Raw genomic sequence first — 22,847 nt, forward strand, 5'->3', positions numbered from 1 at the left:
CGAAAAAAATTTCTATAGTAGATAAATCGGGCTATGTAATGATGACTAGAGCTTTTATTGCATCATTGTGTTATTGACGATTTTAAGCGTTTTTCATATTTCAATTTCGATTATATGCTATGGATATGGCAACCCTTTCATTTGACATTTGTCGCCATCTTGGTTTGGTTTTTCGAAAAATTTTGTTGTTGTTGGATTTTAAAAATATTCCCGACCAACTATGACAGGGTTGGTGTTAACCTAATGTCAGTGAGAGTTGACATTCATTTAAACATGAAATACACACAAAAGTAGCAAAGTAACAACAATAAAAAATATAAAAAATAATGCAAATCACAACAGTAGCAAGGAATTAAATGCCGAATTTAAACGTGGTCTAGTTTATCAATGAATTTCAGTAGATACAAAATAGTGAGTAATTGGCTTCGGCTAAAAAGAATAAAGTTCACACACGTCGGGAATACTATACAGGTGCTAGATTATTACTAGCAGCGAGGACGATTAGGAGTGGAAAGGAACAGGTACACACACACATACGTAGTGGAATCCTTTGATTTTTTAACATTCGGTTTTTTTTTTGTTTTGGAGTTATTGAGGCATTTATTACGATTGATGTGAAGGATACCAATCAAAAAGGGCAGGGCCATATTTTTTTTTAAATGATTGTTCAGAAATGTTTCCGAAAATAAAGCATAAAGAATTTTTAAGTATAGATCAGCAATGCAGATTGAGATTTCAACAATATTTGATTAAAATTACCAATCGCAAAACTTTATGTGTGATGATACATTTTTATGAGTATGATGAGTAATTCCGTACTCTGAATATAAACAGAAACATTTTGCAATAATGGATTTTGGATAAAATACTCAATCTATTTTTTTTCTCCTTTTCACAGGACATCTTGCGGAACTGGATTCAATTTAATTTGAAGCAATAACAAAAAAGCCAAGCCAATAAAAGTAGCCTGAATCATCATCCTATAAAGTATAGAGTAATAGAGCAATGAATAACCTTAGCACTAACGTAAGTGGTAATAATAGCGGAACAGCTGGGGCCAATGATGATGGCGGTAATGGAGCAACGGGTGGCGATGCAGATGCCAATTCGAGGAGGCAAGCAACACGTGTCTTCAAGAAAAGTTCATCAAATGGTAAAATTACCGTGTATTTGGGAAAACGTGATTTTGTCGATCATAGTACACATGTGGATCCCATCGATGGGGTTGTGTTCATAGATCCGGAATATGTTAAAGATCGTAAAGTCTTTGGCCAGGTATTGGCTGCATTTAGATACGGACGCGAAGATTTGGATGTCTTGGGATTAACATTCCGCAAAGATCTATATCTTGCCAATGAACAAATCTATCCACCGGCACAAAATGATAGACCCTTGACCCGGCTGCAGGAGAGGCTGATCAAAAAGTTGGGCCCAAATGCATATCCATTTTACTTTGAAGTTCCTCCCTATTGTCCGGCATCTGTGTCACTACAGCCAGCACCGGGCGATACTGGAAAATCCTGCGGAGTGGACTATGAACTCAAAGCATTTGTAGGTAAGCATCATAGGCAAAGACACCCCTCCTTGTCTATATTCAATTAGAAATTTTTATTAAAATTACACTTTTGATGAACAATGTTAGATTTGATCAACCAAGGTCAAGCTATCTAAAGTCATAAGATCACAATGGGACAGGCTATATAATGAAAAAAAGTTCAATTAATCAATCATCTACGCTGAGCGCCCCAAAAAGCCCACGACGACATCAAATAAACAGCCTCATATGATAAACAATTTTGTTGTATGTGACACACATGCATGCAGCGATGGCGTTTGTGTGTCATCGCCAATGAGGCAAACAAAAGGCCGCCGGCGTGTGGCGGTGGCCTTTAGCATCCATCCATGTTTACCCCCCCCCTTCTCCAAATGAACAACAATTCCATGTGTACATGAATTATGCCGCCGTATCACCAACGTATATCCATCCATAGCTGCTGCAGTTCATACATGGAGAGTTCATATACATGGTATATTGTTTTGTTGCTGTTGTTGTTTTTGTTTCTTTCCATCTAAATTATGCGCTTACTCATGTCGACAACGACGATCAACAACAATAACAATACAAGCAGACGCAACACCCTACCATACCTCTTTTGCCCGCCCCAATGGCCGGTCGTCTTATTCCTGTGTTGAAGGTTTAGCAGTATTGGTATGCGAGTTGTTGACGCAGCTACTATATTTATCATTACTGTATTTTGGTTGGATGGTTGTTTGGTGCTTGTTGGTTCTACTAGGCTACTCGTTGGTTGTTTAAATTCTTAATTGGTTTTCTCAATGAATTGTTTTTCTTCGGTGATCTTTTTGGAATCCTCCAATTAACAACATCATTATTATCATACATACATGCTATAAAATACAAATACAATAGCAAAACAACAACAACAGCAATATTCAGTGGTATCCATAAAAGCAAACATTATTTACTTTTTTTGTTGTTTTTGTTGCTAATTTTATGGAATTTTTGCTTACGTTTGCTGCCCCGGGGTAGATGGGATTGCTGTTGCTAGTTAATAAATAATTTCACATATATGCACACCTATTTACGTAGTACATTCTCCTTGGTATGTCGTATGTGTAATCAAGAACCGTTTTAATCCATACCGTTTGTATTTTCATACGTCACTGCAGTTGTTGTTGCGTCCTCTTGCTATCTGAAAAGCAAAGCTTATGTGGATACTCCCTCGCCTAGAGTCAGCAAGTGTTATTAATATCCCGCGAGATTTGTATGACAAATTGAGGGTATTTCTTTTAATAGTTGCGATGAAACATAAACGCTAACATATTTAATGGGAGTTTACTTTCGTATAAAATTACACAACTCTCATAGTGTTGACCGAAATAATCTGTAAAGAGTAATATTTCATTGAAAATCACAAATTTGAAACCGAATCCAAAGGTTAGGTTTATCATTTAAGTAGATTCTTATGTAGAACAAAATCTTCATTAAACGATATATTGAGGCCATTCTTCGGCATCGTTTGACTTTCTGTTGCAACCAAGCTTTTTTCATCCATATATTTATTTATTAAATCAATTACACTCATAATAAATAACAATAAAGGTCTAACAATAAAGGTTTTGTGTCAAACATAAAGAAATTTAGACAATGTAGAGGTTACAATGTTTTAGAAGAGAGCAACATAAATAAGATGGTTACAATGTTTTAGAAGGGTACCAACGTTTTCTGAAGATATTGAACGTAGGAGATAGGAAATAACTTTGCCAAAAAAAATATGGAAAATTATATGGCTGATATCAACTTCCGACATTTATTGCTTCAAAATATGTAGGAGAGTGATCAAAATTTATTCTTTTCTTAATCTGATGTATTTCTGTAGATGAATCTAGAGAGTGAGACTATCCATTGTGATACCACTAGTGGTGAACTTCTCTCTTATCAATGATTGCAGATCGTTTCTATATTAAGGTCAATGACAAAGAACTTCTTTTTTATATTTTATTTATATAGAAAATTTTGTCAAAATTTTATTTATATAGAAAATTTTGTCAAAATTTTATTTATATAGAAAATTTTGTCAAAATTTTATTTATATAGAAAAGTTTGTTAGAATTTTATTTCTATAAAAATTTTGTCAAAATTTTATTTCTATAAAAATTTAGTCAAAATTTTATTCCTATAGAAAATGTTGTCAAATAGAAAATTTTGTCAAAATTTCATTTCTATAGAAAATTTTGTCAAAATTTTATCTCTATAGAAAATTTTGTCAACATTTTATTTCTATAGAAAATTTTGTCAAAATTTCATTTCGTTTCGTTTTGTTTTGTTATTGTTGTTTTTTTTTTTCCTTTATTGGTTAAGCTACACCTGTAGTTTATTCAATGCATGATTTCCTCTGTTGTTAAGCTACACCTGTAGTTTCCCAGCAAAAACTCTCATTACCCGGTAATCTTGTAGGTAAGCCTATTTAAAAATTAATAACCACTTATTATTTGGCATCGCTTCGGATTACATTTACATACGCATGTCCTAGGAGGAAAGTACTTCTCCCCAGGCATACTTTCGGCCATAAAATAAGTAGTGCATTTAAAGCATATAATCACCTAATATGTAATGACTTATTCGTAGATACACCAAAGCTTATCAAAGAGCTATAAGAAAGCGTTTATTTAAAACATAATATGATAATGTCATTAAACATGTTGAAATTATTATGAAATATTTGTGATAAAAAATTCTTCACGGAAAAATCTTCAGAATTACCGTTACATTACATATTCTTTTTGATTTTGTATGTAAGTGCTCGATTATGTGAATAATTATATTAACTACAACTGCCTAAAAATTTGAGAATAACAATTCGAAAATTACCGAGAAGTATTTATTTTTGTCATTACAAGTTAGTCATTATAACTCGCCGCAATGTAATGCAACGTGTAATGGCAGCTTTACTCCTGGTAATGTCAATTGTAATGAGATGTGGTTACCTAGTTTTTGCTGGGTTAGTCAAAGCATGGTTTAAAGCTGCAATCAAAAAAATAACAAAAAAATTTTATTTCTATAGAAAATTTTGTCAAAATTTTATTTCTACAGAAAATTTTGTCAAAATTTTATTTCTATAGAAAATTTTGTCAACATTTTATTTCTATAGAAAATTTCGTCAACATTTTATTTCTATAGATAGAAATTTTTGTCAAAATTTTATTTCTAAAGATAGAAATTTTTGTCAAAATTTTATTTACACAGAAAAGTTTGTCAAAATTTTATTTCTATAGAAAATTTTGTCAAAATTTTATTTATATAGAAAAGTTTGTCAAAATTTTATTTATATAGAAAATTTTGTCAAAATTTTTTTTTATATAGAAAATTTTGTCAAAATTTTATTTCTATAGAAAATTTTATCAAAATGTTATTTCTATAGAAAATTTAGTCAAAATTTCAATTCTATAGAAAATTTTGTTAAAATTTTATTTATATAGAAAATTTTGTCAAACTTTTATTTACATAGAAAAGTTTGTCAAAATTTTATTTATATAGAAAAGTTTGTTAAACTTTTATTTCTATAGAAAATTTTGTCAACATTTTATTTCTATAGAAAACTTTGTAAAAATTTTATTTATATAGAAAAGTTTGACAAAATTTTATTTATATAGAAAATTTTGTCAAAATTTTATTTCTATAGAAAATTTTGTCAAAATTTTATTTCTATAGAAAATTTAGTCAAAATTTCAATTCTATAGAAAATTTTGTCAAAATTTTATTTCTATAGAAAATTTTGTCAAAATTTTATTTTATAGAAACTTTTGTCAAAATTTTATTTATATAGAAAAGTTTGTTAAACTTTTATTTCTATAGAAAATTTTGTCAAAATTTTATTTCTATAGAAAATTTTGTCAAAATTTTATTTCTATAGAAAATTTTGTCAAAATTTTATTTCTATAGAAAATTGTGCCAAAATTTTATTTCTATAGAAAACTTTGTCAAAATTTTATTTCTATAGAAAATTTTATTTCGTTTTGTTTTGTTATTGTTGGGTTTTTTTCCTTTATTGGTTAAGCTACACCTGTAGTTTAGTCAATGCATGATTTCCTCTGTTGTTAAGCTACACCTGTAGTTTAGTCAATGCATGGTTTTAAGCTGAAATCAAAAAAAAAACAACAACAACATTTTATTTCTATAGAAAATTTTGTCAAAATTTTATTTCTATGGAAAATTTTGTCAAAATTTTATTTCTATAGATAGAAATTTTTGTCAAAATTTTATTTCTATAGAAAATTTTGTCAAAATTTTATTTCTATAGAAAATATATTACATATATCAACATTTTATTTCTATAGAAAATGTTGTCAAAATTTTATTTCTATAGAAAATGTTGTCAAAATTTTATTTCTATAGAAAACTTTGTCAAAATTTTATTTCTATAGATAGAAATTTTTGTCAAATTTTTATTGTATAAAAATTTCGTCAAAATTTTATTTCTATAAAAATTTAATCAAAATTTTATTGCTACAGAAAATTTTTGTCAAACATTTTATTTCTACAGAAAATTTTGTCAAAATTTTATTTCTATAGAAAATTTTGTCAAAATTTTATTTCTATAGAAAATTTTGTCAATATTTTATTTCTATAGAAAATTTTGTCAATATTTTATTTCTATAGAAAATTTTGTCAATATTTTATTTCAATAGAAATTTTTGTCGAAATTTTATTTCTATAGAAAATTTTGTCAAAATTTTATTTCTATAGAAAATTTTGTCAACATTTTATTTCTATAGAAAATTTTGTCAGAGTTTTATTTCTATAGAAAATTTTGTCAAAATTATTTTTCTATAGAAAATTTTCTCAAAATTTTATTTCTATAGAAAATTTTACCAATCTACCAAACAATAACAATCTACCATTTTTTGTAGATGTAGATTTTAGATGTCGTTCATTCAAACAATTTTAATTGTTGAATTAGTTTATACAAAATTCTTTATATTTAATCATTAATTTCTGCTTAATGCCGAATAAATAATTACACGCCGAATCTATATATTCTGTCGGTCCGAAGCCCGACACTTCTACTTTATTAACTTTTACCATTCTACAAAAGTAAACATTTGGCAAACACAGACCTACACTCACATACAAGAACACATAGTGAAACATGTTTAAATGATAAAAAAATGTTTATTTTATTACGGAATATCCCGTCGATTACTGAAGGTTTAACAATGATTGAAAATGGCTTTACTATGTGCTATGGACATTATGTTGGTTAAGGGCAATTGATTGATTTCCCCATATATATTCACTGGTGGTCAGTTCGAAAATATACAAAATAAAAGGGCGTATAATGTTGACAATTTTGTAAAATGTTTAAACCGATTACAATGTGTTGGTTTGGTTTTATATCCTCCACCATAAGATGGGGGGTATATTAACATTATCATTCCGTTTGTAACACATCAAAATCTTGGTCTCAGATACCATAAAGTATATATATATTGTTGTGGGTCAGTGTGAAATTTTGAGTCGATCTAGCCATGTCCCTCCGTTTGTTGAAATCACGCTAACTTCCGAACAAAGGTTAGGTTAGGTGGCAGCCCGATGTATCAGGCTCACTTAGACTATTCAGTCCATTGTGATACCACATTGGTGAACTTCTCTCTTATCACTGAGTGCTGCCCGATTCCATATTAAGCTCAATGACAACAAAACAATCTATCGACTTTAAACTTGGTACAAGAAGTTGTGATTGACGTAGCTCGGATGGAAATGCAAATGAGCCATATCGGACCACATTTAGGTATAGCCGCCTTATAAACCAATCCCCAGATTAGGGTACTAGCCTCTTGGAGGTGCAAATTTTTTCCGATCCGGTTGAAATTTGGTACGTTACGTCAATGTATAGTATTCAACCAGCTCGCAAAACTTGGTCTATATCGGTCCATAATTATACACAGAAAAATATGTCACAAAAATTTTTTCAATTAAAGTCTTAATTGAGTCTTAAAAATTATTCAATTAAAAATGTAATTGATTCAACAAATTGTTTAATTGAAACAGAAATCAATTACTAAAATTATAGTATAAATAAATTTTTCAATTGAATCAATTAATTTTTTAATGGACTTTCAATTAATTTTTTTTTGACTTTCAATTTATGGTCCCTAATATTCTTACAAATATTGGTCAATAATTATATATAGCCCCAATATAAACCGATCATCAGATTTGATTTCCGAACCATTCTGGAGGAGCAAATTTCATCTGATCCGTTTTAAATTTGATTCCCTAATTACCATACATACAAAATTTTTTTTCTGATTCAATCTCGAAATTAATTAATCAAATTAATTTTTTTAATTGAAATGTCTTCAATCAGGAAAATGATAGTATCAATCATAATTTAATTGGACATTAAAAAGGTACTTTATTAAAAAATTAATTGATTTCATTTGCAAATTTCAATTAATTTTTTAATTGATTCAACTAAAATTAATTGATTGCAAAACACAATTAATTTTTTCATTAAAAACGTAACTATTTTTAATTACTTTCATAACTGACTTAGTGATTTTGGTTTGATTAACAAATTGATTTTTGAATTAAATTTTTAGTTAAAAATTAAAAAAAAAAAAAACAAGTATATACGGCCGTAAGTTCGGCCAGGCCGAATCTTATGTACCCTCCACCATGGATTGCGTAGAAACTTCTACGAAAGACTGTCATCCACAATCGAATCTTAAAACTTCTTAACATCGTTTTCTAAATTGTGAGTTAGTCCATACGTGGTATATATTAGACAAAAAAGTTATGTATAGTTAAGTCTACAAATAATTACGAATCGATATGGACATTTTGCACGGTACGTAGAGAGCCAGAATTGAAATATGGGGATCGATTATATGGGAGCTATATACAATTATGAACTTGATATGGACCAATTTTTGTGTGATTGGAAATCGATTTATCTGAGGGATATATATAACTATAGACCGATATGGACCTAATTACGCATGGTTGTTAACGACCATATACTAGCACAATGTACCAAATTTCAACTCACTCGGATGAAATTTGCTCCTCCAAGAGGCTCCAAAACCAAATCTCGGGATCGGTTTATATGGGGCTATATATGATTATGGACTGATATGGACAACTTTTGGTATGGTTGTTAAATATCATATACGATCACCACGTACCAAATTTCAAGCATATCGGATGAATTTTGCTTCTCCAAAAGGCACCGGAGGTCAAATCTGGGGATCGGTTTATATGGGAGTTATATATAATTATGGGCTGATAGGAACCAATTCCTGCATGGTTGTTGGATACCATATACTAACATCACGTACCAAATTTCAACCGAATGGGAAGAATTTTGCTCTTCCAAGGGGCTCCGGAGATCAAATCTGGGGATCGGTTTATATGGGGCCTATATATAATTATGGACCGATGTGGACCAATTTTTGCATGGGAGTTTGAGGCCATATATTAACACCACGTACCAAATTTCAACTGAATCAGATGAATTTTGGTCTCCCAAGAGGCTCCGTAGGTCAAATCTGGTGATCGGTTATATGGGGGCTACATATAATTATGGACCAATGTGGACCAATTTTTGCATGGTTGTTAGAGACCATATACTAACACCATGTACCAAATTTCAGCCGGATCGGATGAAATTTGCTTCTCTTAGAGGCCTCGCAAGCCAAATCTGGGGATCGGTTTATATGGGGGCTATATATAATTATGGACCGAGGTGGACCAATTTTTGCATGGTTGTTAGAGACCATATACTAACACCATGTACCAAATTTTAGCCGGATCGGCTTCTCTTAGAGCAATCGCAAGCCAAATTTGGGGGTCCGTTTATATGGGGGCTATACGTAAAAGTGGACCGATATGGGCCATTTGCAATACCATCCGACCTACATCAATAACAACTACTTGTGCCAAGTTTCAAGTCGATAGCTTGTTTCGTTTGGAAGTTAGCGTGATTTCAACAGACGGACGGACGCACGGACGGACGGACATGCTCAGATCGACTCAGAATTTCACCACGACCCAGAATATATATACTTTATGGGGGTCTTAGAGCAATATTTCGATGTGTTACAAACGGAATGACAAAGTTAATATACCCCCCATCCTATGGTGGAGGCTATAAAAAATACATTACTTTCTTTAATTGACTTACCCCCATTTTCATGAAGCTCCGTTAGTATTACGTTAAATAACGAACTTTTAAACCGTACTATGCACATATCTGTTATATGGCCTATATATTCCATATACCAGTTAGGCACTTAACTGCTGAACATTTTCCAGTTAAATGCAACCGGAGAGAATATATTTCCATTTTTCTTTCTGTTAACTGAGACTTAAAGCTTAACGGAGCTACATGAAAATGGCCGTTAGTCTTTCGAGTATGATTAAAAAGTTTATTGTATCAATTAAGTTTTTAATTAAACATTTTAAAATGTCAATCACTGACTTTATAACTTAATGTTTCTATACTTGATTAAAAAGTTGATTGTATCAAATAGTTTATTAATTGAAAACATTTTAAACTTCAATTACATTTTTAATTCGAAATATTTTGGCGATATTTTTCTCAGGGCTGTGGAGTCGGAGCCGGAGTCGGAGTCTGAAGATTTTGCTGGAGTCGGAGCCGGAGCCGGAGTCGTAAAAATTTTGCTCGACTACGACTCCGGCGAAACAAAATTTGAAAATACTTCATACCTTTGTAATTAAGGAAATATTTCGACAAATTAGATTCCATTAGGGTTTTTAATCGAACAATGAAAAACGAAGTACTGGATTTCAGGCCATTCAAAATGTATTTGTATGGGTGAAATTTCACGATGATATAAATAGTAGGTTTTACTAGAATATGGGCTGAATTGATCAATTGTATTGTCCATTTTTAACATATAAAACTACAGATTTATGACCCTATATATACACATAAAATTTTTTTTTCTGATTCAATCACGAAATTAATTGATCCAATTAATTTTTTAATTGAAATGTCTTCAATCACAGAAATGATAGTATCAATTAAAAAAATTATTGAAAGTCAATTAAAAAATTAATTGATCCAATTAAAAAATTAATTGATACGGTTAATTTTTGTGACTGATTTTTGTTTCAATTAAAAAATTTGTTGAATCAATTAAATTTTTAATTTAATATTTTTTAAAACTCAATTAAGACTTTAATTGGAAAAGAAATCGTGAAATTTTTCTTTTTTTGTACCTTGATAAAGGTACAATTTTAAGGCATTATAGCATTAGAACCTAAAGTTCTTTTTTTTTGTAAGCATGTCGAGTTCGAAGATGGGTCATACCGGACAATTTTGTGATACAGCACTAACATATAAACCCATCTTCCCATTTGGTTTACGACATTTTTCGCAGTCTAAAATTTTCATAAGATTTCTCAGAAATTTTGAATTTAGATTTGAGATCCATAAACAAATGCGGAAAATTCCCGTCGGCCCATATTTTGTATATGGAGATAATTACTTGAGAAATCTCCATATACACCCGATGTCCTTGGCAGATATAATTTTAAATTAAACCTCTGCCAAACTGCCATCTGAGCCGGTCTTTTGGAAGAAAGTTTGTTTCATCAAAGCCACTCGAAATTCTTTACATTAAATTGATGGCCTCTAATGTCCATGATAGACCATTTATAAATCGATGTTTCAACATTTTACTTCTATAGAAACAATATTCGTAACTGTCATCTGTTGTATGGTAGTGGTTATTTAAAATTCCACCTGCCCTAATTTATGGCAGTTTATGTTTGTTTTATATGTCCGACACATATTTTTTAACATATGTTTAGATATCTAAACTTTTGTCTGATTAGCCCGACATTTTGATGTTTGTGAATTTTTCTTTTTTATGTAGATTTATTTTTTATAAAATGCCTAAATAGACCAATACCAGGAATTTACTTCTTAAACTTCTGGAAGCTTAATTATTTTTTGAAATTTTATGTTTTTATAACTTCATATTCTGGAGATTGTTGTTATCTACCCATATTTTGATGTGGTCTCTATATAGTCTTGTGTCGTATTTTAATTTATTGGCCCGAAATTAAAATTTAGAGTTCTCTACACCCCTAAAATTCTGAGATTTGTCGTCGAGTGGTATCAAAAATTAGAGTTCTTTTTGACATATAAACACATATGGAAAAATAGAATACTTAAATCGGTCTATTTTTGGAACACTACACCTTGAAATTACAATTGGAATACTGTTAAAATGAGATTTATGCACATCACCTGGAGTCGACTCTGGAGTCGAGGCTAATAAGAAATGCTGGAGTCGGAGTCGGAGCCGTAGTCGAGCAAAATTGACTCGACTCCACGGCCCTGATTTTTCTGTGTATATAAACCGATCAAGAACTGAATTGGCTTATAAAGGGATTTAATCTGCCTTTTACATAGTAAAATACAATTTATTTAGAAGACAATGTTAAGAAAATTTAAGATACCTTGCAATCGCCGAGAGCAACAACAAACCACACAAGTATCAGCTAGTTTTTTAATTGATTATGGTTTAAACTTCAATCAAATTTATATATTGGGAGTATATGATATTTTTTTCTGTGTAGCAACTTGAAGCTTTATTTCTATTAACACAACAAACACGTTATCTCTTGAAGCAATTCTTGTATAAAATATATGGTGGCACATAAATTAGATTCGGCCCGGAACTGTTTATTTTGTATCTATGGATATGACCATATATTGTTGCCTTTTTGATGATTAGAACATGGAACATAGTTGGAAAAAACATTTCAATGTCTGATAGAACTTTTTGCTACATCGTGTTGAACGTTTTGAACGGCAAGAAATTCAGTACAATGTTTATAATAAACAAATTTTGTTTATATTTTATATACTCATGACGATTAATGAATTTTTTTATGTTCAATTGAAAAATCTTTGCTGTTTATTGCAAATTGTTGAAAGTACTGTATATTAGATATTTCTTTCGATATTGTTTCAAAATGGGAAAATAATATTGATTGCAATTTATTGAAAACAACAATCAATTGCAATTTTGACGTGTCATATCATTCGAAAGGTTTATAGGAGGGTTGCCTTTTATATTTCGGGATTAGAGAAAAAAACGAAACATTAGTAATCGAAAACCACTCTGTTGTTTTTCAAAATATATTCCGCATTAACCCTTTCACTACCGAAATAAACCTAATATTAAAAACTTAAAACTGTTTCTACTTCTACTAAGAGCATGTAGAACAAAAATTGTCATTTTGAGAACCTACCTCAACTACTTCAAGAGCTATATGAGCTTGTTCTGAAAACTTGATTCTTGAATTGTGGCCAAATGGCCTTACGAAAAAGAACCCGCAATAGTATCAGCAATAGTTTTTGTATAAATGTCCATTTACTAGAAACATACAGTAGAAAAAAGAAGTTTATAAAAATGTATTTTAGTGCTCACCAATATGGAAAATATTTAGAGCTAATTTAGATTAAAACCTCTACTTGAAATAACGTCGAGAAATAAATCGAAACTAAGTGGTAAAAATAGAATTTCTTTTTCGAATGTCCTTATAAGTGGACATCGGTAATGAAAGGGTTAAGATCTATACACTTTTGCCAGCATTTGAACCAATTGTCAAAGCCCTTTTGCCACTCTGATTGAGGTATCTCCAAAACATGCATCCTGAACGCATCAATTTCTTTTTAGATGTCGAAATACGTTGACCTCTCATTTTTTGTTTTACGTACTGAGAATAAAAAGAACTCATTCGGTGCCAAGCCAAAACTATACGGCGGATGACTCGTCAAATCAGTTTGCCAGCTAAAAAGACAATGACAGGAATTTTTATCCACTAAAAGTTGTTAAAAAAGGCAGATCTAGCAGGGAAAAAGCCAACGCTGGTCTTTTCTGTCCTCGTTCTTGCGGAGGTGTTTTCGCTACCCAACAAAAAAAAAAAATGGAAACAATTGGAAGCATCCCGGAATCCTCCATCAATTTGTTTCCACTTCCGATGAAGTTCTTTTGGATCACTCTTGGAAAATACGCTGGTTGGCGGTTTAAAGCCACAATCTAAATTTTGGAAAATTAAATGTCGCAAAAAGGAATAGAAAATCAACAATATAGTAAAAAGTACCTTTACTGGGCTAAAACTACCATAGCCTGCCATGGGAGATGTCTTTCCTCCGGTGCTATGGGCGGTGGACGGACTCCGAGAACAGGATTAACCTTGTAGCTTCTCGCCGCTTCAGCTACAGTATCCTCATGAATCCTGTTCAAACCTGCCTGGTACGCTGCTTGATCTAGAGGTTCTCTTTTGTAGCGCTGGATCTCGCGCTCTAGATTATGTATATCAACCCTTACGTTCCTGGGTGGTGGTTGTGCATCCATGAGATGGTGGTTTGGATGATTACTGCGATAACAACCCAGGAGATACTGCTTTGACAACATGTAGTTGTGTCTTCGCACAGGGATGATCTTTGTCTCCACATAAAGGTGATCCAGGGGTGTGCTGCGGAGACACCCAGTCGCAGTTCTAAGGGCAGCGTTCTCACAGGTTTGAATGTTATTCCACTGCGTATCACTACTCTGCGGTGTCCACACTGGCGCTGCATAGTTTACCACTGACCGTCCATGTAGTGAATAGTGTGGCTGAGGATTTGGTGGGGGATATCCTCAAGTTTCTCGCAGTGAAATAACTGGTAAGATTAGCTAAGTAGACATTTAAACGATCGCAGATGTCATCAACATTGGGCCCAGATGCCAAGATTGTACAGTTATCCGCATATGATACAATCTCGACGCCGTCAGGTGGGTGTGGAATCGAGGACAGGTAAAGGTTAAACAGTGCCGGAGATATCACCCCACAATCACAATCGAATTACTTGGGTTGCGGTAACATTTGCCGATGGCAAGGTATCTTAAAAATTCCTAACACAGTCTATTGGAAATTAGTCCATACGTGCTATATATTAAACTAAAAAAGGCCGATTATATACGTATATTATTCAGTTTGACAAAATTTTCTATAGAAATAAAATTTTGACAAATTTTTTTGTAGAAATAAAATTTTGAAAACATTTTCTATAGAAATAAAATTTTGACAAAATTTTTTTATAGAAATAAAATTTAACCAAAATTTTCTATAGAAATAAAATCTTGACAAAATATTCTATAGAAATAAAATTTAGTTTTGTTTTGTTATTGTTGGTTTGTACTTCAATCATATTTGTTGTTTAGATCTCAGCTTAAAAACCATTGCGTTGACTAAACTACAAGAGTAGAGGAAAAAGAACAAAACCAAAACATTTTGATAGATTATTTTTGGCTCGAATGGCAACCATGATTATGAACCGATATGGACCAATTTTTGTGTGATTGGGGATCGGCTATATATAACTATAGACCTATATGGGCCAATTTTGGCATGGTTGTTAGCGGCCATATACTAACACCACGTTCCAAATTTCAACCGGATGAATTTTGCTCCTCCAAGAGGCTCCGGAGGTCAAATCTGGGGAACGGTTTATATGGGGGCTATATATAATTATGGACCGATATGGACCAATTTTTGCATGGTTGTTAGAGACCATATTCTAACACTGCGTATCAAATTTCAACCGAATCGGAAGAAGTTTGCTCTTTCAAGAGGCTCCGGAGTTCAAATCTGGTGATCGGTATATATGGGGGCTATATATAATTATGGACCGATATGGACCAATTTTTGCAAGGTTAAATACCTTATACTTGCACCTCGTACCAAATTTCAACCGGATCGGATGAATTTTGCTCTATCAAGAGGCTCCGGAGGGCAAATCAGGAGATCGGTTTTTATGAGGGCTATATATGTAATTATCGACCGATATGGACCAATTTGTGCACGGATGTTTGAGGCCATATACTAACACCACGTACCAAATTTCAACCGGATCAGATGAATTTTGCTCCTCCAAAAAGAGACACCGCAAGCCAAATCTGGGGGTCGGTTTATATGGGGGCTATACGTAAAAGAGGTCCGATATGGCCCATTTGCAATACCATCCGACCTACAACTATTTGTGCCAAGTTTCAAGTCGATAGCTTGTTTCAACAGACGGACGGACATGCTTAGATCGACTCACAATTTCACCACGGCCTAGAATATATATACTTTATGAGGTCTTAGAGCAATATTTCGATGTGTTACAAACGGAATGACAAAGTTAATATACCCCCCATCCTATGGTGGAGGGTATAAAATTTTCAGCCCTGCGGGGATTTGAACCTGTGTCTGTTGAATTTTTCACTTCCACGTCTCGACGCTTTGTGTTCAATGACGTTTATGGCTAAGTGTGCTAAGACATTCTGTTATAGAGCCAACAACTCAGATGCAAAACCCGGTCGGAGCGAAAAAGTTTTTCAGATTGTAAAAATTAGATAATTAGAATATAAAAAGTGAAATTAACAAAAGCAGATAAGACAAAAGCATTAATTTTTTCATCTCATCCTGATATTGGACTAACTCTTTCTTATAATGGGTGTGATATTGAAGTCGTCCACCATTTAAAATGTTTGGGGGTTACCATTGACGATAGACTTTCATTTGATCTACATATAGACAATGTTATTAGTCAAACGAATTTGACTCTACGCCAATTGTACAACTCTGATTTGATGCTGCCTTTTTCATTCAAAAAGAGACTTGTACAATATTCTATACGGCATTGAGGTTTTTTGTGGCACAAATGCTGGTAACATAAGGAAAGTTAAACTAGCAATTCATAGAATAGTCCGTTATCTACATTCATTGCGTCGATATGACCACATATCTCCTCATGTCCAGGATTTCCTGGGGTGCCCATTTTCGAGTTTTATTGACTTCAGATCACTTGTTCTTTTCCACAAAATTTTCAGTGCTCAGTCACCTCGATTTCTCGTGGACTTATTTTCATTTGGCCGATCGCGGCGAAATCAGATTGTTGTACCTCTTGCCAGAGGTCATATGGACAAGTCATTTCAGGCTAGAATCGCCAGATCTTATAACTGTCTCCCTACTAATTTAAAGGACTTCTCGATTTCTGATTCGACATATCGTAAAAGATTACTCGATCATCTTGGATCACCTGTATGAAGCTTATCCAAACTCGAGTTAGTAGTGCTGCTTTGTTGTGCTTGTTTGAGTAAATAATATTTTCTTATTTTGTCTTTTTTCAATCATAATGGGAACTAAAAATGTTTTGTCATATTTCATTTTTTTTATATTTTTTTTTATCATATTATTAATTATAATTGTCATATTTCATTTTTTGTCATATTATTAATTAATCTATTTTATACCTTATATATGTAATTATACTTTTTATATACTCGCATATATTTTCACATTGTCATAACTTCAATTATACTTTAGTCACGATTAGTAGTCCATTGTAATTTACATAAATTGGCCGCTATGTGGCTTCAAATTACATAATGAAAATAAAAATAAATAAATAAATAAATTGGCGAAAATAATTGTTCTTTAGTTTTTTTAAATTTCTTCATCCAATTAAGCTATTTTTTGCTGGGATATTTATGTAGTCAATAAAAATAGTGGTTTTTCTGTGCAAACAAAACTTTTTTTGATTTCTTTTAAATATTTAGCAAACGTGAACGTAGCCTTAGTTGCACTACTTATTTCCAATTTGACTTACAACAGCCTTTTACAGAGTATGCCCGAAATAAATTAAACGAAATTAGTAAAATTTAATTTTAAAACGAATGATAAGGAACCTCATTTTACCGGTATGCCGGTATGAAGTGAGCGTCAAGATATAAATGACTCGATAGGGAACATTTGTTGTAAATGAAAAGCATTTTGAAAGTATTTAGAAAAAAAAAATCAGAGACTGAAAAACTTAAAAATTTTCGTTTACATTATTAACGTTTTATACGCTTGATAATTGATTCTAAAAACTATTGTTCTCTTACAGGTGAACATATCGATGATAAACCGCACAAACGAAATTCCGTACGCCTTACAATACGCAAAGTTATGTACGCACCGTCCAAGGCGGGCGAACAACCATCGATTGAAGTTAGCAAAGAGTTTATGATGAAACCAAATAAAATTCACTTGGAGGCAAGTCTGGACAAGGAACTCTATCATCATGGTGAAAAGATTTCAATAAATGTGCACGTAGCGAATAACTCAAATCGAACGGTGAAAAAGATTAAAGTATGTGTTCGACAATTTGCTGATATTTGCCTGTTTTCAACGGCCCAATACAAATCGGTAGTGGCCGAAACGGAATCCGAAGATGGATGTCAAGTGTTGCCGGGATTTACGTTATCAAAGGTATTCGAACTGTGTCCTCTACTTGCCAATAATAAAGACAAGTGGGGTCTAGCCCTAGACGGTCAATTGAAACATGAAGACACAAATTTAGCATCAAGTACACTCATAACAAATCCAGCACAACGCGAAAGTCTGGGTATCATTGTCCATTATAAGGTGAAAGTGAAATTGCTGATAAGTGGTCCATTAATGGGTGGCGATTTGGTAGCCGAATTGCCATTCACATTAATGCATCCCAAACCGGAGGAGGAAGAGAATCCTCTACTCAGTGACAAGTCACCACGTCAGAGTATACGTGGTGGTGATGCCCAACTAGTACTGGTCGGTGGTGATGATGCCACCACCACCAATAATAATACAGCCACCGGCATTCAAGAAGTACCGACCACAAATCTAATACAACTAGACGATGATGATGCCCAAGACGATGACATTATCTTCGAAGATTTTGCCCGTCTTCGATTAAAAGGCGCCGAAACGGAAGCCTAAATGAAAGAAGAATGTCCAAGCCATATGCCATTTAGTAATGAATACGTGTATTATCATAGATTATATATACATATTTCCACGAAACACTCACATTCTTTGTTGCAACAAAAATGATGATGTTTTTTTTTTTACCACAGAAAAAGAAAAATTGGTGTTAGGACTACTAGTTGAAGTGTGAATTCTAATCTACATACATATTTATATTATCTAGGAACAAATGAGAACACAGAAACGAATGTTTTACATACTCTATATATATATGTTTTTTTTTTTCTCCTTAAACGGATAAGCTAGATAAAACAAAAGGAAACGAAAAGCAAAGCAAAACCTAAAGAAAATTTAGAAAAACAAACAAAAACTCAAAGAATATTACAATAATCCCAAGAATTCGATGTCGATGTTGACGAAGAAGACCTTAGTAGTATGTACGTATGTCACATTATTAAATTCAATTCAACACTTTCTATATTATTGTATTTTGTATATGTCAAAGAAAAACCCACAAAAAAGATGAAAGAGAAGAAAAGTCCACCTGCGCCCCCCTTGTCCTAGTGTTTAAGCTATAATTTATAATTTCTCCCAAATCATTTACAATTTCCAATTTATTTTTTTTTCTTTTTTGTTAATTCTTCATAATGCTATATATAAAAAAAAACTATACCTATACATATTATATACATTATATACATATTTATATATATGAAAAAAAATTCTGCACAAAAAAAAAAAAAACAAAAAACAATTTGCCGCTTAATGCTGTATATTATATGTATATTATTGATGAGATGATGTTTTGTTTGTTATTAACTATGCAAATGTGTGCATATACCAACCAACCAACCAACCAACTAACTAACCCAACCCAAGTCTATAATCTTATAAAATATACACAGAAATACTAGCACAAAAGTTGAACCCCGAAAACACACAAAATTACTATTTCAGTCATATTCATCCATATAAAACCTACCACCAAGCAAATAAAAGAAATTAAAAATTAAACATTTCTTAATGGTATCACTAAATCATCACAGTTCTTTTAACTAAGTTCAAGCTAAGAATCATAAAATTTAACACTTTAACAAAAATTTAAAACTTTCGGGTTCTCAAAAAAAAAAAAAACTTACGGCCATTTAGCCCATGTAGTCCAGTTGCACTTTAACCTGTCAGTTAACAAACACTAAATTGTAGATATTTTCGTTGCTGGTTAATTTAGGCTGGATATGTATATTTATTGTACGATCTAACGGAGGTTCATAAAAATGGGGGTTAGTGATCGAAAAATCTTTTTTTTCAGTAATTTCAAATTGATTTCGATTTTCTTATATATTGTTAAAGTTTTTATTTTTGCTCTGTTTGTCTACTGTTGAAGCATGTTTGTATACAAAACCAAAAACTGGGGGCTAATCACGGCATTCGATATCGAGAACTTTTGATCGAAATCTAAATTTTTCGGATCACGGGAGTCGATATCGAGTTTTTTTGATCGACAATTTTTTCGATTGGTAAATTGCAATCGTAAAACATTTTTCACTTGTTTTTTACATTGTTTTCGCCATATAGGAATAGTAAATATATTAGTTTTAGTTCGAGTTGTTGCTAATTTGTAGTAAATTTACATATAATTAACATATTTTGAATATTTAGGACTAATGCAACTCCAATAAAAGTTAAACAAAAATTGGTCATAGTCGAGTTCGGGAGTGAGCATCCTAGCTTGGCAAAGAATCATATATAAAGTGCACATGCTAGATCGATATCCTAGAGATTGTGATCAACCAATTATCGTACCATTCCGTGACAACATAACGCTTCTGGACCACCTTGTAAGAATAGTTAATTGTGAAGGCTTCCACTCGAAAAAGTTTTAAGACGGCAGACAATTGTAATGCGATAGAATTGACGTTGACATGCCACCAAAAATTATTTTCCATTTGAACGCCTCCTTCGTCAGCCGAAATCGTCCATTGAGCCTGCAAAAGGTGACTTTCTGACAGTGCATACCATTTCAAAACCATGTACTTACACCAATAACAATGTGCACATGTATTCCTTATTTGTTGCAGAATTTTTTTATTTTCATCTCATCCTCCAATTCGGAAGGAATTCGAAGGAATGTAAAAAGAGATATGGGTCCATAAGATATAATGTAATACCATTTACTTTTTACTTTGAAACCTCCAAAAATATGTTTTTTTCTACATTCTATTTTGTGACGCTAACTTAATTTTGTCATTTCATTTTGTTCTGCTTCGTTTTTTGCTGTTGGCAATGCTTGAGGAATTGCATAAAATTTCGATCGAATGCCGTGATCCAAACTTTTAATCGTATCGACAATTTTTTCGATACGATTATGAATTCGATATCGAATGCCGTGATTAGCCCCCTGGAATATTTCTACTCTCTAAAACTGAAGACTGACAATTTTCGATTCTTTTGAATTAAAAAAAAAAATAAATAATTTGATTTGTTTATATAAATTCGATGTCTCCATTCCAAAGTACGCTAAGTCTAAAAAGTTGATTTTACAGGAAACAAGTTTAAAAGAATTTTTTTTTTGAATTTCTCAAAAACCGTATAAAGGTGAGTTCTACGTTCGTATTTTTCATCAAAACACTAAATTAAAAGTACAAAAATCTATATGAAGACGATTATATTTTTCTAAAGCCTTGTGAAATAATGAATGGAAAAGATCTAAGGAATTGATTGTGAACCATTTTATATTTATAGTTTAATTAATTTAAAAAAGTAACCGTGAAAACAAGCCGGTTATCAGCTTGAATACTGAACATAGTACCCAGCTTAAGATATAAAATCAATTTTTTTCGGTCTTAAAAACATGTTTATTGTAGATTGTTTTTAGTATGTACGAATTCAAAATAGTGACAATAGAACATGGCTAAAAATAACTTAGACCACTTTAGACCGAACAAAGCTTTTTGCCCTTTTTGGATTGGATATTTTTAAAACTTTAGTCACAGGCTATGTACAATATTAACCATAACTTTTGATAGAAGTGTCCAATAAATTCGATCTTTTGACTGGATGCAATTCACATCAATGCGAATAAAAAACAATGAACTCCATTAAAACATGCTAAGTCGACTTAGCGTACTCTGGAATGAGGACATCGATATGTTGTAAATGAATTTGACTCCTATTTAAAATGCCGATGATGAGGACGGTTTTGTTAGGGGTTTGAAAGCCGATTATTTAATTTTTTTTTCATTAATCAATTTCGATTTTTTATACACTTAAAAAAAGTGAACCCTCTATTTACTAAAGCCTATTTAATTTTATTTTAGTTTATGGAATTATTATGTTGGGAGAAAGTTTTCTTTACTCTAATAATTTTTTGCGTACTTTAGTTAAATGAATAAAAAAAACGTGAGAAAATTATACACAAATGAAACATAACAACCCAGCAAAAACTCTCATTACCCGGAAATCTTGTAGGTAAGCCTATTTAAAAATTAATAACCACTTATTAATTGGCATCGCTTCGAATTACATTTACATACGCATGTCCTAGAAGGAAAGTACTTCTCCCCAGGCATACTTTCGGCCATAAAATAAGTAGTGCATTTAAAGCATATAATCACCTAATATGTAATGACTTATTCGTGGATACACCAAAGTTTGCAAAATAGCCACTTATTGTCTCAGCCAACCAAATTTCGAAAATATTGATTTCTATCGCCGATTACAATGGATCAAAATATGGCGAGTTATGCTGTAATAGGAGAACTACTTGAATAGAAACGAATATTGTATAAATAAACAAAAAATCTAATAAATAATCTAAATAAGATTACACGCAAATTAATTTCACACTTAAAATAGAAATAAATGTAGGTTGTTTAAGGGAGTTGGATTCGTGAATTAGGTTATAATATATCCAATAGCCAATTCGCATAAGTTTCGAAATCTACTAAAAGTGGATTTTAAGTCTCTTTTATAAGGCAAATGGCATTTGAAATTGAGTTTAAGCGCATTTTGGAAGTGTAATGTGAATGAGGTATAAGAAAGCATTTATTTAAAACATAATATGATAATGTCATTAAACACAATTATTATGAAATATTTGTGATAAAAATTTCTAAACGGAAAATTTTTCGGAATTACCGTTAAATTACATATTCTTTTTGATATTCTATGTAAGTGCTCGATTATGTGAATAATTATACCTAATGGTACCATCATTTATTCTATTTTATTAATCCGTTAACTACAACTGCCTAAAAATTTGAGAATAACAATTCCAAAATTACCGAGAAGTATTTATTTTTGTCATTACAAGGTAGTCATTATAAGTCGCCGCAATGTAATGAACGTGTAATGACAGCTTTACTCCTGGTAATGTCAATTGTAATGAGATGTGGTTACCTAGTTTTTGCTGGGAATTTACTAAATTCTTACTTGTCACAAAATACTTCATTATTTATTTAAATTTGTAAATTTTACTGCAAATGTGCTTGAGCTTCGTATGGCACTAAAGACATTCTTGTAA

At 31.9% G+C, this 22,847-nt stretch overlaps 1 protein-coding gene across 2 annotated transcripts; it reads left to right on the plus strand.

The window, feature by feature from the left end:
- The first annotated feature begins 210 nt into the window (after positions 1-210).
- On the plus strand, positions 211-19,362 carry krz (beta-arrestin protein kurtz). Of its 2 annotated transcripts, none has more exons than XM_075308800.1 (3): positions 211-521; positions 899-1,555; positions 17,484-19,362. In XM_075308800.1, the coding sequence occupies exons 2-3, from the start codon at positions 1,006-1,008 to the stop codon at positions 18,335-18,337; spliced, it is 1,404 nt and encodes a 467-aa protein (XP_075164915.1). In that variant the 5' UTR covers positions 211-521; positions 899-1,005; the 3' UTR covers positions 18,338-19,362. The 2 variants fall into 2 exon arrangements, with proteins under 2 accessions (XP_075164915.1, XP_075164846.1); XM_075308731.1 differs by having other exon boundaries at positions 211-411.
- Positions 19,363-22,847: the final 3,485 nt, after the last annotated feature.

The sequence above is a fragment of the Haematobia irritans genome, chromosome 1, assembly GCF_050003625.1.
Source record: "Haematobia irritans isolate KBUSLIRL chromosome 1, ASM5000362v1, whole genome shotgun sequence".
NCBI lineage: Eukaryota > Metazoa > Arthropoda > Insecta > Diptera > Muscidae > Haematobia > Haematobia irritans.